This window comes from Salarias fasciatus, chromosome 22 (assembly GCF_902148845.1).
Source record: "Salarias fasciatus chromosome 22, fSalaFa1.1, whole genome shotgun sequence".
In the NCBI taxonomy this organism is placed as follows: domain Eukaryota; kingdom Metazoa; phylum Chordata; class Actinopteri; order Blenniiformes; family Blenniidae; genus Salarias; species Salarias fasciatus.
The window spans coordinates 26,250,510-26,268,548 of record NC_043765.1 but is presented as its reverse complement, the minus strand read 5'-3'; the positions used below and the strand labels follow the sequence as shown (position 1 = coordinate 26,268,548).

The following is an 18,039-nucleotide window of genomic DNA, read 5'->3' as shown; positions in this document are numbered from 1 at the left end:
CAGGCATTTCGTTGGGTTTTGGAGGAAGTGACGTCTTTTGTTTGGTGGAGACGAAATTGTTTCCGTCTCCGTTTCCATCTCGTCTCTCTTCCTCTTCCAGAGGCCTTTGGCCGGATTTGGAAACGAGTTCTTTCTTTTCTTGTGGGGCGAGAGATCTGTCTGTTGGTCTGGTTCTCCGTCAGTTTCTTCTCTCCTCCTCTTCCTCAAACAGTCCCCAGTCGTACTGACTGTTCTGCTGCCGTTTTCTGAGAAAAAAAAAAAAAAAAAAAAAAAAAAAAGACAAAAAAAGATGTTTGGGTTGAGTATTGATCAAACTTATGTGAGATAATTCCCATCTAACGGACCAACTCCTTACCAGAGAGGCTCTTCGCCCTGACAGATGCAGCTTCCTCCTTGTCCACACGCCAGCCAGGACAGACCTTCATGAGCTGTTTGGACCTTTGGACACTGGAAGACAGTCAATCATTAATTCAACAACTTCACTATCTGCACACTGATGAAGCAGCGAACATACGAGAGACACCTACTAGCTGCTGTGCCTGCTGCTGTCCAGGTGGCTGAGCTCCAGGAACTGATGGTGGAGGATGTCTGCAGGTGTGATCCGGTCCTGGGGATTTGTACAGAGCATCTTGGTGACCAGATCGATGAAGCTCGGTAGGTCACACCTTTCAGCCGCCATGAACTCTGGTCGAGTTTCCTCAGATAACTGCAGGTTCAGAAGAAAACAAACAGAAGTCAGAAAAGAAATGAACCAGGTTGTTTGAATCAGGAAAACTGTTGATTTCACTCACCTCCAGAAGCTCAGCCAGAGTCTTGCCGGGGTCGGGACCACGCCGTTTCTCATCTGCTGACTGAAGACAGGAAAGATTTCATTGAGTCCACATTGAAATCCGCAGAAAACAAACAACAATCTACTCTGATCAAGTCTGTTCAAGGAGAGATCATGAACGGTACCTTCAGAACCCAGGTTCTGATCCCGTCAGTCGAGATGACTTTTTTGAAGTATGTTTCGGTGTGAACCCCGGAGTCCAACAGCGAGTCTGGGAGAGGTCCCATGATGGACACGATACTTCTCAACTGTGGACAAAACACAGTGCGGGTTTATGCATTAAGACAGAGCAGAGACTATTTCTGTACATGTTTCCTCCGACTTAGAGAAGCTCTGATTTCAAGATCAGTCGATTCACATATTTATGAGCAGAAGTTGACTTTTATACATTGACCTGCTGAAACCAGTGAGAGTAAACTGCATTAAAAATCAACTTCTGCAACTCCGAGAGGATGAAATAGACATTTGTGTTAGATCATCAAAGTAATACGACCATATGAGCCATGTTGAGTTCCTGGAACAGGGGGGTTCCACGCCATAGCTCAGCTGCAATGCAGCCCAGACTCCAGGTGTCTATGGCGTGGCTGTAGGGCGCTCCCAGCAGCATCTCCGGAGATCTGAGGAGGACACAAACTAACTTTAGTCACCTGGACTTGAGCAGAGATGAGCCAAACTCACAAACTGAGGTGTCAGCTTGAGTCTGGTTACTTACTTGTACCGGAGAGTCCCAGCGCCGCGACCCGTCCGTCGCTCAGGGTCATCGTGAGCCAAGCCGAAGTCGATCAGCTTGACCCTCAGCGGCTGCAGAACGTGATCCGCCAGCATCACGTTCGCAGGCTTCAGGTCAGCGTGAACGACTCCGGCGGCCCTCAGAAAACCAAGAGCCTTGGCCAGCTGAAAGCAAACAGAGCGAGAGCAACAATCACCTGCATGCCCCAAACATTTCAACAAACTCAACACACACATGGATCAATGATCAATAATTATTCTGACTCTAAAATGAAAAGATGGGAGTTTTAGTGACGATTAGAAAGTCAAACCTGTTGGAGGACGGGTCGAATCTCCTTCACTGTGAGCAGATGGTGTTCAATGTACTGGGACAGGCTGATGTCCAGCCTCTCAAACTCCAGACAATGAACACCATCTGCCATGAACGAGTCCATGTACCGGACGATGTTGTAGTCCTGAGAGCCCTTGGCCCTCATCCTGCTGAGATACATGGCCTGAAACCAGATCAGATCAAATCTCATGTTAGACACAGAGTTTCTGACGATAATCCAAATGAACTGAGAGGGATTTTTACTCTACGATACCTCGTTCTCAGACGCAGCGATGGATTTCTTGCCCCTGCTCATCTTCAAAACCACCAGGTGGTTGACTGGCCTCTTCTTACAGAGAGCGACCGTCCCAAAGCCGCCCCTGCCCAAGATCTCCTGGACCCAGTACTCCGAGGTGGAGGAGGACATGATGTCCGAGGTCATGGTGCTGTTGGTCAGACCGAAGAGAAGAGTTCAGTACATAGAAACATCTGGAATCTGAATGAATCTCATGAAACTGAGGCTCCGGTCACTCTAGGCTCAGTTAGAAAAGATTATCACACAAAAAGATACGTCTGACGTTTTCAACTAACGGGGAAGTTGTGACTGATAAGGCCTAACGTCTGAATTAGCAGCTGAATCTAAATGAAACTGAAGCTGAAGTGAATTATGTTGAAGAAAAACATGTGACTGAATGTAAAATCAAGCGTTTGGGGCGGCTGTGGCTCGGCTGGTGGAGTCGAGGTTGTTGGTTCAATTCTCCATCTCCCTGTCCTTATGTTGAAGTGTCCTGGGGCAAGACACTGAACCCCTGACCCCTGGCTGCTCCCAGTGGATGGACTGAGCGCCCTGCATGGCAGCTGCCTCCACTGGTGTGTGATTGTGTGTGTGAGTGTGATAATGCAGCGAAGCGCTTTGTGCTCTGCTGTAGCAGCGTAGAAAGAGCTATATGAGTGTAGAACGTTCTACCATTTGATGTTAGCTTCAGCTCAAAAGCTATTTTTACATTATATTTGTCTTAGTGACTCAGAAGTTCCTCTGGACTTTTCTGTTTTGGACTAAGTGGTTAACATCGAACTTACAGAAGAGGGTTTGCAGTTCTGCACGTGAAAGTCGAACGGTAGGAAGAACTCGTCGCGAAAATCACCAAAAACACGTCACTGAGGCTCTGTGGAGGATAACACACCGACAGTGAGGGGAAAAATACAGAAATTGAAATCTATTTGTTGAAATCGCATCACCATGGAAACCAGCAGCCTCAGTTCACAGGGCATTTCCCAGCATGCACTTTTTTTTATTTATTTATTTTATTTATGTTTTTATAAATAAGATACTGTTATAGTGTGATATTGTCACTGTGTAATTGTTCGGGCTGTGCCCCGGAACCTTTTGTATGTGATACTTGTTTCCGGACGGAACTTTGAGGACACGAAGATGGCGGCGCACCAGTTTGATCTCCGGCGGTTTCATTCATTCTTTAAAAGTTCACTAAAACTGAGTTAAACAACAACCGAGTGTGCGTGCTTCATTCCTGAGGTTACAACACCTTTTTGGCGACGAGGATTAAAGACTGGAAGTTTTTCTTTTTTCCTTTTTCTGCGTAGTTAGGTCGCAGAAGAAGTTCCCGCGTGATTAGCATCATGGCTACAATCGGCTCGCTCACGGAATTCGCCGACAGAGAAGGCGACTGGATTGAATATGTCGAAAGGCTGGAGCACTTTTTCCTGGCGAACGACATTGATGACGAGGGGAAGAAGAGGTCCATTCTCCTCAGTGTGTGCGAAGCAAAGACGTACAAGCTAATACGCAACTTGGCGACGCCTCGGAAGCCCGGAGATCTGAGTTTCAAAGAACTGGTAACGTTGGTTCAGAATCATCACTGCCCGAAGCCCTCCGTGATTGTTCAGCATTTTAAATTCCACACTCATTCAAGGAAGATGGGAGTTTCAGTGGCTGCTTTCGTGGCTGAGCTCAGACAATTATCCGAGCACTGTGAGTTTGGTAATGTGCTGGATGATATGCTGCGTGACAGGCTAGTCTGCGGCATTAATGACGACGCCATGCAGCGCCGCTTATTGGGTGAGACCTCACTGAGTTTCAAAAAGGCGCTGGATATCGCTCAGGCCATGGAAACAGCAGCTAACAACACAAAGGGCATCCAGAACAGTACCGCCAGTGTGCAGCCAAGCACGGTGCATCACGTGTCCAAGGAGAAGAAAGACAAGCCACAAAAGTCAGTCGAGTGTTACCGGTGTGGAGGAGCACATTTTGCAAATGACTGTGGTTTCAAAGACAGTGTGTGCCATAACTGTAAAAAGAAAGGACACATAGCCAAGAAGTGCCGAGGTGGGGCTAAAGATAAACAGAAAAAGGAGTGGAAATCCAAGCCGAAATGGAACGCGCATCACCTGCAGAGCAATGAGCAGGAGGTGGAGGAAGAGGAGTGTGCCTTCAACATGTTCAACCTCAATGAACCACGAGCAGAGCCCATCTATGCAACCGTACAAGTGAATGATGCTGAGTTGAAGATGGAGGTGGACACTGGAGCTTCAGCTTCAGTGATAAGTCAAGACACCTACCACAGATTGTGGCGCTCAGGAGGGGCGCCTGCACTCAAAGAGACGAACATCAAGCTGAGACAATACACTGGTGAGTGCATTCCACTTCTGGGTGCTATAGAAGTAAATGTAGCATACCAAGGCCAGAAAGCAGCAGCGAGGTTACTGGTGGTGGAAGGTGAGGGACCTAGCTTACTGGGACGTGACATCCTACAGAAGATCTGCCTGAACTGGAGAGAAATTAAGCATGTTACAGTGATGGAAGACATACTTAAGAAGTACTCTGACGTGTTCAAAGATGAGCTGGGCACCCTCCGGGGTACAACAGTCAAATTGTGTGTGGATCCAAATGCTCAGCCACGCTTTTTCAAACCACGCACAGTACCATACGCCATGAAGTCCAAAGTGGAAGCAGAGTTGGAGAGGCTGCAGCAGCTGGGTGTTATTGAGCCTATCGAGTTCTCGGACTGGGCAGCGCTGATTGTTCCAGTGCTGAAAGGAGATGGTGGAGTACGTGTTTGTGGTGATTACAAACTGACAATAAATCAAGCCTCGCAGCTGGACACCTACCCTTTGCCACGAGTGGAGGACCTGTTTGCTACACTGGCAGGTGGGCAAACATTCACAAAGCTGGACATGAGCCACACCTACCAGCAGTTACTGCTGGATGAGGAGTCAAAGAAATATGTGACGATTAATACACACAAAGGACTGTTCAAGTACAACCGCCTCGTGTTTGGTGTAGCTTCGAGTCCAGCCATTTTTCAGCGCACAATGGACAATCTGTTGCAAAACATTCCACATGTGGCCGTCTACTTGGATGACATCTTGGTGACAGGCAGAACCGAGGAGGAACACCTGAAGAATCTGGACCAGGTGTTACACAGAATGGCAGAAGCTGGGCTGTGCCTGAAACGCAGCAAATGTGTGTTCCAAGCTCCAAGTGTCTCCTACCTGGGTCATCAGATCACGGCTCAGGGTTTGTCTCCGCTGGAGGAGAAAGTGAGAGCGATCAAGGAAACTCCAAGTCCAAAGAATGTTGCAGAGCTCAGGTCATTTTTGGGCTTAGTGAATTATTATGGAAAGTTTTTGCCTGACCTCTCCACTGTGCTTGCCCCCCTCTACCAGTTGTTGCACAAAGACAGTCCATGGCAGTGGCAGCAATTGCAAGAGAAAGCGTTTCAGCAGGTAAAAGAACTACTACACTCAGCACCCCTTCTCGTACATTTTGATCCAGACAAGGACGTAATTTTGTCCTGTGATGCCTCCCCGTACGGTGTGGGTGCAGTCCTTTCTCACCGTATGGAGGATGGCACAGAAAAACCTATTGGTTACGTGTCACGCACACTTACAGTGGCTGAGAAGGGTTATTCACAGCTTGAGAAGGAGGGACTAGCTGTTGTTTTTGCAGTGAAACGATTTCATCAGTATCTGTATGGCCGTCAGTTTACCATATTTACAGATCACAAACCACTCATGGGTCTGTTTAGTGAGACGAAGGGGATCTCACCCATGGCCTCAGCACGCATACAGCGCTGGGCCTTGACGTTGTCAGCATACCAGTATCACATTGTGTACAAAACAGGGCGTGACAATGCTAATGCGGATGCGTTTAGCCGACTCCCCCTCCCTGACACTCCTAGTCTGGATAGCCTACCTCCTGAGACGGTGTTTTTGTTGGAGAGACTAGCTACTTCCCCAGTGACAGTCAAGCACATTAAGATGTGGACAGACAGAGATCCAGTGTTGTCACAGGTTAAGCGCTGGTTAATGCAGGGCTGGCCAGCAGCCGTGGTGGAGCAGGAAGAGCTTAAACCTTATGCTAGGCGTCAGCAAGAGCTCAGTGTGCAGGATGGTTGTATCCTCTGGGGATCCAGAGTTGTTGTCCCGCCTCCAGGTAGAGCACAGATCATGGAAGTGCTGCATGAAGCTCATCCAGGGGTTTCCCGTATGAAAAGCCTTGCCAGGTCTTTTGTGTGGTGGCCAGGGCTGGACGCCGCCTTAGAAGAGAAGGTAAAAGCATGTTCACAATGTCAGGGGAACCAAAAGATGCCAGCAGTGGCGCCGCTCCACCCATGGGAGTGGCCTGGACGTCCATGGTCCAGACTCCATCTTGATTTTGCTGGTCCATTTATGGGACATATGTTTCTAGTGCTAGTGGACTCACATTCTAAGTGGCTAGAAGCACACATCATGTCAAACATCACAGCTTCAGTTACCACCGACACACTCAGAAGCATTTTTGCCACACAAGGTCTGACAGACACGATTGTCACTGACAATGGGCCCACTTTCACCAGTGAGGTGTTTAAAGAGTTCATGGAGAAAAATGGGATCCGTCACGTTCGCACTGCACCTTATCACCCAGCCTCCAATGGCTTAGCAGAACGTGCAGTTGAAACTCTGAAAGCTGGTCTTCGAAAGATGTCAGGACACTCACTGGAAGTGAAGCTGTCACGCTTCCTTTTTCAATACCAACTCACTCCTCACTCAACCACTGGCTTGGCTCCTGCTGAGATGCTCATGGGGAGAAAACCCAAATCTCACCTTGATCTCCTTCGTCCAGATGTGGGAGCCAGAGTGACCCGCTCACATGAGCAGCAGAAAGCAAGACGAGACCTGCATGCTAAGGAGCGTATGTTTCAGCCAGAGGACAGAGTTTATGTGAAAAACTTTGGCAGTGGCTCATCATGACTGCCAGGTGTTATTCATCATTATTCTGGTCCTGTGTCGGTTGTGGTGGACTTGTGTGATGGGAGACAGGTTCGCAGGCATGTGGACCACGTGCGATCTCACACTGATGGAGGGATGGAGGGGCCTCAGAGGGCTCCACGCGAAGACAGTGTGGACAGTTCGATGGACTGTGTAGTGGTGCCAGTTGCCCCTGAAAACAATGACAATCTGTCTGAGCAAACTGGTCCACTTTCCCCTGCCCCACATCCTTCTCGAGGAGCTCAGCCTGCTCCTGAAACTGCAGCAGGTCTGAGAAGGTCCACAAGGCAGCACAAGCCTCCTCAGAGACTGAACTTGTAAATTTTGTAAATGGTGGTGATATGTAAGGTTAAAAAGAAGAAACAAGAACGAAAGGAAACTGTTGATCTGTGTTTGTAAAAAAAAAAAAGAAGAAGAGAGTAAGAAAAAGTTTGGAAATAACATGTTTGCTGGAAGAAGAAAAAAAGTTATTCTTGTGTATTCTTGCAAATGTTTGAAGAGTGACTACGAGCTACAGATTTATTTTGCACTTTTGAAGCAGTGACTAAACTGCCTTATGTTTTTTCACTTTGTGGAAAGCTTTATGTTTGAACTTCAGGGGGGAGAAGTGTTATAGTGTGATATTGTCAATGTGTAATTGTTCGGGCTGTGCCCCGGAACCTTTTGTATGTGATACTTGTTTCCGGACGGAACTTTGAGGACACGAAGATGGCGGCGCACCAGTTTGATCTCCGGCGGTTTCATTCATTCTTTAAAAGTTCACTAAAACTGAGTTAAACTACAACCGAGTGTGCGTGCTTCATTCCTGAGGTTACAACAGATACCATTAAAACAAAAACAAGCAAAAGAAAAGGACCCAAAAACATTCCCTAAAGAGCTGTTAGTCCCATGTTGTCTCAGGAGAACGCTTCATTCTCAGTGTGCTGGAGGTTCCTCGGTTCTCTGAAAGTAGAAAAGGAGGCAGAGCTTTCAGCTATCAGGCTCCTGTCATGTGGAACCGGCTTCCAGTTTCTGTTAGGGAGGCTGACACAGTCTCTGCTTTTGAGGTCAAGCTTAAGAGCTTTTCTATTTAGTAAAGCTTCAGTTAGGTCTGGTCCAGGCCTCCCTGGACCATCTTCTTTGTGGTGCTGCTGGAGGTTGAGACTCAAAATCACATCTTAAAACTCATAGGAACAACACAGACCAACCATAACAAACAAAAGGAACAAAACAAATAAAAAAAAAAAGCATCCTGTTAAAAATTCCCTGTTAGTTTTGTTATTGATGCTTTTTTTCATTTTAGTCAGGCATCCCGTTTGGATAGCTATGGGTCCTAGTAAGACGGGTTTGTGGGCGGAGCTTACATCGGTGCGACTGCCGGTGGCTTAGTTCATAGAGAATGCGTTCATGAAGAGAGTGAGTTGATATAAGTTCATAAAGCATGTTAGTATTCATGTCAGACAATTGTTGTGCACCTTTATTAGCATGTTTTAGCCGCCGTGTGTGTTTTAAGTGGGCCCTTTTGAGTGGAGATTCAGTTCTTTCATGGGTGAAGCTAATGCTAATCGGCTAGCTGTGCTATGCTGCCTGTATTATTCCATGCTGTGTGTACGTGGGATGCTAGCTAGGCTAATTTATTCAGTGTTTTGATTGCCCTGGCACCATGTGATGATGATTATACTTTAATCCTGTTGCACGGGATTGTTTGTTATCCTTGTTGATTATTTGTGTATCTTATGTTCTTATTCTGTGTTGTGTCGTGTTGTTATACTTTGAAACCCCAGAGGGCGCTGTTAGCCTAGGAAATACAAGAGATGTTCAAGTTTGTGAGGAGAAGAAGAAATAAATGAAAGCGTGATGTACCTTGCTCGTCTCTCCGGCTACTTCATTCATTTTGCAAGCCAGATACAACATTTAGGCGACGAGGATTGCCGTTTCAGTGCCTTTGCCTGCTCCGTTTTTGCCTTGCCCAGGTGAACCGACTACATTCTCAACATGGCTGAAAATGTTCGAGAACAACATGCTAGTGGTGATAGCTGGCCCGATGAAAGAAAGTGTGCCGTTCTTCTCCACGCGCTGGGCACGGAGGGCCAAAGACTTTTTTACACGCTACCAGACGCAGGTACTACATACAGCTCTGCCATTGATGCATTGAAAAGACATTTTGTTCCTAAAGTTAATGTGATTGCTGAACGTCACAAGTTTCGCCAGAGAGGGCAGAGACCGGATGAGACAATTAATCAGTTGCTGGCTGCACTACGTGAGCTGTCTGCAGCATGTGAGTTTGGTGATATGGAGGAACAAATGCTTCGTGATCAGCTGATTGAGCGTGTTGCCAACACACGCATACGAGACAGACTACTTCTGGAAGCGGACCTGACCCTGGCTAAAGCAACTACACTGGCTTTACAAATTGAAGCTGGACTTCGCAACTCCGATGTGCTCTCCAGTGCCAATACTTCTGCTTCTGCTTCGGTGAGAGCCATACACAAACAGCCCAGAGGGAAAAACCAGTGGGAAAAGAAGAAACCTGCTGCTACTCCTGCACGTCCTGCAACCCAACAGACTGGGAATCGCCGCTCCTGCTGCCGATGTGAATCCAACAGCCACTTAGCCAACAAACCATCATGCCCTGCAGCTAAAGCAACATGCAAATCATGTGGAAAGGTGGGACATTTTTCCAAAGTTTGTCGTTCTACCCAAAACGAGGTACGTGAGGTCGTGATGAACGAACTGACTGTGCTTTTCATGAATGATTCAGATGCCATGCGGGATAAAATCCTATGTACTGTACATGTGAATGCAAATGGACACTCTGAGAATGTTGAGCTTATTGTAGATACAGGTTCATCTGTTTCTATTATTCCAGAGAGTGCTTACAATGCACTTTTTCCTACATGTAACCTGGTTGATCCTACTGTTACTCTGCTCACATATTCAAAAGAGACCATACCTGTCAAGGGGTGCATGCATGCTGTTGTAAACCATGATGGACATTCAGCCAAGGGCACATTTATTGTGGTAAAGTCTGGCAGTGCTCTGCTTGGACTAGATCTATTTGTTGCACTGCACATGTGTATTGAGGGTAACAAAGTAGTTACCACTACCACCCAAAAATGTTCTCCTTCTGATCAGGGTGCACCTACTGTTCTGGCTACACCACCACAGACAGCTCAAACGGCTCAGATGTGTGAGATTGGTTGTGCAAAAGGATTTGTGCACAAAATACAGCTCAAACCAGATACTGTACCAGTTCAACAGAAACTCCGGAGGCTTCCATTTTCTGTGAGACAGGCTGTGACAGAGGAGCACAAAGATCTACAGGAAAAGGGCATCATAGAGCGTATTGACGCTTCTCCATGGGTCTCCCCTATAGTTGTAACTCAGAGAAAGGGGGCAGCAAAGCTTCGAATGTGTGTTGACCTCAGGGAGCCGAACAAGTCGATAGTCTGTGACTGCCACCCCTTGCCACACATGGAAGAACTGTTCACTGAACTGCGAGGTGCTACAGTGTTTTCTGCCATTGACTTAGCTTCAGCTTATCACCAGATGCTTTTACACCCAGAGAGCCGTGATATAACTGCATTTATCACACATGATGGACTCTTTCGTTTCTGCCGAGTTCCATTTGGCCTTGCATCAGCTCCTTCAGCTTTCCAAAAAAATGATGACGACCATACTGGCTGGACTTCCGGGTGTACAAGCATACTTGGATGATGTGATCTGTTATGGAGCAACCCAGCAGGACCATGATGCTAACTTACAGAGGGTGCTGCATGTCCTAAAGGAGGCGGGACTGACACTGAACATGCACAAGTGTAAGTTTAACCAACCTTCCCTGCGGTTTTTAGGCCACACCATATCCAAAGACGGACTGCATCCTGACCAAGATCAGGTCAGTGCTGTGACTAATGCACCTGCCCCACATGACACATCCTCCCTGCGATCCTTTTTGGGTCTTGCGTCATGGTACAGTAAGTTCATCCCCGATTTCTCTACTGTTGTTGAACCACTACGTGCGACACTCAGGGACTCTACAGAACAGAAGTTCTCATGGACTGAAGAGGCTGAATCCAGCTTTGCGGAGATCAAGAGACTGATAGCTGAAAGCCCAGCTCTAGCATTGTACGACCCAGACTTGCCTACTTACGTGACTACTGATGCCTCTGACTATGGACTAGGGGGCGTACTTACCCAGCTTCACACGGACAACACAGAGAGAGTTGTAGCTTTTGCATCCAGGACACTCTCTCCTGCTGAAAGGAAGTATTCTACTGTTGAACGTGAAGCACTTGCATGTATCTGGGCAGTAGAAAGGTGGAGAACATATTTGTGGGGACGTCACTTTGTACTTCGCACGGATCATCAGGCACTTACAACTCTGCTTACGTCCAAAGGAACAGGTCGTGCTGGACTACGAATTGCACGATGGTCAGCGAGACTACTTTGCTTCACATATGACGTGACTTACCGTCCTGGGAAACAGAATGTGACTGCTGATTGTCTGTCCAGGTTTCCACTACCTACTACAGGGGACTCTGAGGAGGAACCAGATCTGGTGGCTACTGTTTTCACTGGTCATTTGAATGCTATTTCCAGGTCAGAGTTCAGTGACGCCTGTGAGAAATGTCCAGAACTGACACAACTACGTCATCAGATACAGAAAGGTTGGCCAAAATGCAAAAAGAATGTGACTGGTGACATTGCTCCCTACTTCAATATATGAGACGAACTGGCAGTAACTGATTCACTGGTCTTGAGAGGTGCTGATCGCCTGGTTGTTCCCACTTCACTGCAATCCAGAATGGTTGACTTGGCACACGAGGGGCACCAGGGAATAGTGCGTACAAAACAGAGACTGCGAGAGTTGTATTGGTGGCCACAAATGGACAAATGTGTACAGACTTTGATCGCCGCATGTGTACCATGTCAGTACAAGGACAAAACGGCACACACAGCGCCTGCACCACTTACACCTGTGGAACTACCAGATGGACCGAGGGAAAAGGTGGCTATTGACATAACAGGCCCATTCGAGTGTGCTACATGGGACTGCTGATACGCCATCACTCTCACAGATTATTACAGTAAATGGCCGGAAGTAGCTTTTGTCTCTATAGTCACTACTGATGTGATTATTCGCTTTTTAGCGTCAGTGTTCAGTCGTGAAGGAAATCCTTCTTACCTGGTTTCTGACAACGGATGTCAGTTCACCTCCCATGCATTCAAAGTCTTTCTCAGAGAGAGAGAGATACATCACTTGTGCTCCAGTGTCTACTATCCCAGAGCAAATGGAGCCATTGAAAGATACAACAGAGTTTTGAAAGAGTGCATACAGACTGCTGAAAGAATGCACAGACCATGGAAACAAGCAGTGACGGAGTTCCTACAGAGCTACCATGCAACAACACATGCAACTACAGGAGCTACTCCATTTGAGTTGCTGAGAAACAGGAAGATGCGCATAAAGCTAAATGTGCTTCCGGTTTCACACAAAATTACGTCACACGAAGACGTGAAAGAGATGGTGAAAAACAAACAACAGAAAAGCAAAGACTACACTGACAGGAAGAGAGGGGCGAAAATACCTTCATTACAAGTAAATGACACTGTGCGTGTCCGAAGACCTGAGCATGTCAAAAAAGGATCATCCAGATTCACAGAACCTCTGACAGTTATTAAGAAAGTGGGACAGAGCACGTATCTGCTTAGCGACGGTCGAAAGTGGAATGCATCTAAACTTGCACACTTCCAAAAAGAAGCTCAGATCTGTGCCAGGAATGACAGTGAGACTGTGCTTGATGGAATCACTATGGCCGAGAACGAAACTGATTCCACACCGGAGACAGGCCCAAGACGAGGTTTGAGAAACACAAATCCACCTCAGTGGTTGACAGATTTTGTTGGGTAAAGGGAAACTTGGGAGTGAGTGTATTGTCCTAACTGAAATTTCTGTTATGATGTTGGAAAAAAAAATGTTCTGAAAAACAGTTAAAGGAAAAAAAAAAAACATGTGAATATCAGTGAATGTGAATGGTTAATTGTGTTTCAGTTATGATGCAACGGTGATTTTGTTCAAAGTGATTGATGTTAATCCTGCATGCTAATGGATGATTTAAGATGGTTGTGATTTGATTCAGACATTTACTTTGATTCCTGTTTACTTTGAATCGTACTGTTTATTTGCAATACCAAGAGTAATTCTTTCAAGAAAAGGGGAAATGTTGTGTCATGTTGTTATACTTTGAAACCCCAGAGGGCGCTGTTAGCCTAGGAAATACAAGAGATGTTCAAGTTTGTAAGGAGAAGAAGAAATAAATGAAAGCGTGACGGACCTTGCTCGTCTCTCTGGCTACTTCATTCATTTTGCAAGCCAGATACAACATTCTGCAACATAAACCATTCATTTATTCATCATTCTCTCATTCTTTCATTTGTTGATGTTTGCCCTTCAATATTAATAAAGAAGGATAAAACACACTTTTGGTGTCCATTTTGACTCTCTGACTCTGGATAAGTGATTCCAGCATCATGCGCTTCGAGCCATAATCCAAAATATGAGGGGGTACCCAAAAGAAACCGGAATTAGGTCATAAAATACTAATAATAATGAGTTTCGACTTCTGGCCGTCAGATGTGCTGCAGGTAAGCCTCGTGCATATCTGTGAAAAAGCTGAGCTCCCAGAGTGACACTGACGCCTGTCAGGCGCTATTTATAGTAACAGAGTGCAGCTGCAGTCTGCGATTTTTTTCCAAAATGGCGACATTGACTGGAAAGCCAGAGCAGCGCGCAAACATTAAATTCTGCTTTTTGCTGGGAAAAAACAGCAGCAGAAACACTCAGCTTGTTGCAGCAAGCCTACAAGGATGATGCTCTGGGGAAGACTCAGGTCCATAAGTGGTTCGGGTGGTTTAAGAAGGGCCAGATGTCGGCGCGTCAGGTCTGCTCAGCCGTGAAAACAATGCTGAGCTGCTTCTTGGCTGTCCAGGGTATCGTCCACAGCGAGTTTGTAACTCCAGGTCAGACTGTAAATCAGGACTACTACATGGAAGTCCTAAGACGCTCCGTGAGGATGTGAGGAGGAAGCAGAGCATAGTGGCGGAGTGGAGCCGGTTGATCCACCACCACAGAGCGCCAGCGGACACGGCGCTGCGCCTCACGCAGTTTCTGGCGAAGAATGAGATGAATCTCCTCTCCCATCCGCCTTAATCGCCAGATGTAGACTCGAGTGACTTTTTCTTGTTCCCCAAGTTGAAGAAGGAGCTGAAGGGACAGCGGTTTGCAGATGTGGAGGAGGTGACAGAAAAAAATCGTAGCTGGCTCAGAATGGCACAATTACGCACGGGTGTCACGACACATTGGTGAAGTGGGAGACACGGCTGAAGCGCTGCATTAACGCAGATGGAGATTATTTTGAAGGCGACGGTGATGTTTTATTTTGAAATGTCAGAAATAAAAAGTTACAGTCAAATTCCGGGAATTTTTGGGTACGCCCTAGTACATACTCTCGCTGTTCTCTCCTCTCGCTGTTCCCTCCTCTGGGAGTTGGAGCTCCCACGCCAGTCCCGGCAGGGGGAGAGGTCAACCCCACTCTGACGCCGTGTTTCCACCGGATGCGATTTTTCAAGTGATGAGATTACATGCAAAGTCAATGTAATGACGCGATTGCCGCTCAATCTTGAACGACGGGCGGCAACCGATGATGCAGCGGGAGGTCAGCGCGAGCGTTTCCAGCAAAAAATTGGCTCACCCATCGACTTGCACTGCAACTCGCCGCCGCCCACCACCCGCCGCTCCATCGCTCCACGCTTGTCGCTTGAGTTGAAATAATTAAATTTTTCAAGCGAATTCGTGCCAGGACAGCCTATCAGAGGTCGTCACGGACGTGCTGACGTAGGGCATGCAGGGCTCCGACCACGCAGAACAGTTGGTGTGATGCCAAGGTGAACGGCGTGCCCGATTTCATTTGTTCACCGCTTCTGGTCAGCCTGAAGTAGCGCTGGAACCGGCCGTCGTCCAGGCGCAGCTCCTGCAGAGGACGGTGGAACTCACCGAGCTCATTCTGCCTCCGTAGGGTAGCATGCATCCAGAAGCGATGCCGGCGCCTCACTAGCAGCCAGAGCTGACTTCTCCATGCCAAATACAGACCAGCGATAGTGGGGGGCAGAGCCATCTCAATCTCAATCTTTATTTGTAAAAGCACTTCTCATGTTCATTAAAGGGGCTGTATCATGCTTTTTTAGCTTGTCCAAACCCCAGAAATGGCATTAACATGGTAATAGTTTATTTTTGGCGCTAAGGAAAAGTAATTTTGTGTGAAATAAAAGATTTTCTGGGGCTAATTCTGAAACCCGGAAGAGAAAACGCTCTGTTTCACTGAAAATCCCGCCTCTCCCCCTGTGGACTTTGACTGACAGCGAACTTCAACCAATCAGCGCTTCAAAACAAATACACTGGCTTGCTTTAGCTCTTTAGCTTTACACGCAAAGACACGCGAAAACGTCTTTTCCTGTTAGAAACTCACCAAGCGCAGACCTTTCAGACTCTTGCTCTTGCTTGATTGTTGCTTTCAGACGATGGTCAAAGTTTATATCCACAATCGGAGTTCCAAAAGCGGCAACGTTGACTGCCGAGGGCCTGCGGGAGGGGGGCTCAGGGGAGCCATCTTCACCGTGTGACGTGAACGTGGGAAACAGAGCATTTACACGGGTAGGGGAGGGGCTGCCTCTCTGAGCAGCACAACAACGAGCAAAGCTGAAACGCACAGGCATGAAGGAAAAAAATGCTTTGGGGGTGTTTTTGGTGAGTACATAACTATATAACAAGGTTAAAACATACAAAAAGTGAATTTTGCATGATACAGCCCCTTTAAAACAACGCAAAGTGCTGAACAGTAAAAACAGTCATAAAAAGAAAAAAGAACAAAGACTGCACCATCGATCAGCATGCGCATGCACACGTGCACACACACACACACACACACACACACATACACACTCCTGTGTTCGACAGTGGAATGTTTGGTGAGCTTGTAGTGACGTGATGCTGCGACAAGCGGCGAGAGTTTTTTTTGCATATTTGTATCAGCAATGGCACTCGCACGTGTAGCGCGGCAGGATTTCATTTGTCTCGCGAATGCTGTCGCATTCATCACGTCCGGTGGAAACACAGCCTTAGTACCAGATTGCGTGCTCCTGTCACGTATTGTGTTGAAATTGGTGGTCGCCACACAAACAGTCTCCACGGAAAGTCAATTAGATTCTGTTTCGTGGTGGGAACACGCATTCTCAGCTTCAAAGACGTCACGCCGTGGGTGTCGTTTGATAGATCCTGCACTCATGTGGCCACCAGGAGGTTCCGCATGCTGACGTTCAGGCACCTCCTGGAGATGATCCGCCCTGGGGACTGGATGACGTCAGTTGATCTCACGTCTATTTTCACATCCCCATTCTGAGGAAGCACAGGAATTTCCTTAGATTCGCCGTGGTAGATCGGTGTTTTCAATACAACCATCTCCGCTTCGGCTACTCTCTCGCTCCGCGCACCTTCACCAAGTGTGTCGAGCCTCTCCATCATCGAGGTCTGAGGATCCTCACCTACATCTACGACTGGCTGATACTAGCACCCTCTCGCAGGGAGGCCGTGGAGCACACGGCCCTGGTCCTGCACCACATCGAACTTCTTGGGTTCGCGGTGAACAGAGACAGGAGCGCGTTCGTTCCAGCTCAGTAGATGGCGTATCTGGGCCTGGAGCTGGATGCTCTCACCATGACGGCTCGCCTTTCCGAGGGGAGGCAAGCCTCTCTCCTAGTCCGATAAGGTTCATTAGGCCTTTTTTTGTATTCATGGTTTGGATTCATATACACAGGCCAGAGGTTATTTTGCCTACCTTGACATGTTTCGGCTGCCAAGCTGCAGCCTTCCTCAGAAGTGTCACGTGATGTTGTCTGGTCGGCTGATTTATACAGGTTTTGGCGCCAGCTTCCTACTGGGTGCAGTAGGATGACAGCGCCATCTGCAGTCCGACTTCTTCAGTACTGTGTCCCAGGTACAATTCAAAAAGATGAAATATTTATCTCACATGACGTGGTTTCTTTATTCACAAAAACTCCCATAAACGTCACAATACACATCATACATAATCGCCTCAAGGAGGACAAATCATTAAAAAGAAGGACCCCACTCACTGTCGAGGACATCACAAGGCTCCTGGAATTCGTCTCCACCTCCACCTACTTCCAGTATCGGGGTACCATCTACAGGCAGAAGGAGGGGTTTGCAATGGGGGATCCGCTGTCTGCCATAATGAGCGGCTTCTTCATGGAAGACCTTGAAGCCCGGGCCCTCAAAACAGTACCACCACACTGCGGCCTTTCCCTCTGGAAGAGGTACGTGGATGACATTTTGGAAATAACAAGGAAAGGACATACACAAGAACTCACGGATCATCTCAACACACTGGATGACACAAACAACATCAAGTTCACCCACGAAGAGTAAACAGACAGCACCATACATTTCCTGGACCTGGACATAAAACACCTGGAAGATGGCAGCATTAAAATTCACATATATCGGAAACCCACTCACACAGACCAATACCTCCTTTGGATGTCAGAACATCCCATTAACCACAAACTTTCAGTCGTAAGAACCCTTTTCGAACGCACAAAACTAATCACACAGGAAGAAGACAGAAAAGAGGAGGAACAACACATCATAAAAGCACTACGAAAGCGCAACTATCCGATGTGGGCCATAAACAAAGGCCGCCAACAAGCAAAACAAAACAAAGACACAAAAAAGAGAACAACAACTAAACAAACTGAGAAACAAAACAGGGCCATGGTGACACTTCCATACATCAGAGGGATCACAGAGAGAATACAACGGGCCATGAATAAGCACAACATTAGCACCCCA

General features: G+C 47.2%; 1 protein-coding gene across 1 annotated transcript; it reads left to right on the top strand.

Annotated features, from left to right (window-relative positions):
- Nucleotides 1-3,506: 3,506 nt before the first annotated feature.
- On the top strand, nt 3,507-16,848 carry LOC115409851 (uncharacterized protein K02A2.6). Its single transcript, XM_075410477.1, is given in 2 exon segments — nt 3,507-7,208; nt 16,672-16,848. Coding segments are annotated over 2 exon segments (3,879 nt in total).
- Nucleotides 16,849-18,039: the final 1,191 nt, after the last annotated feature.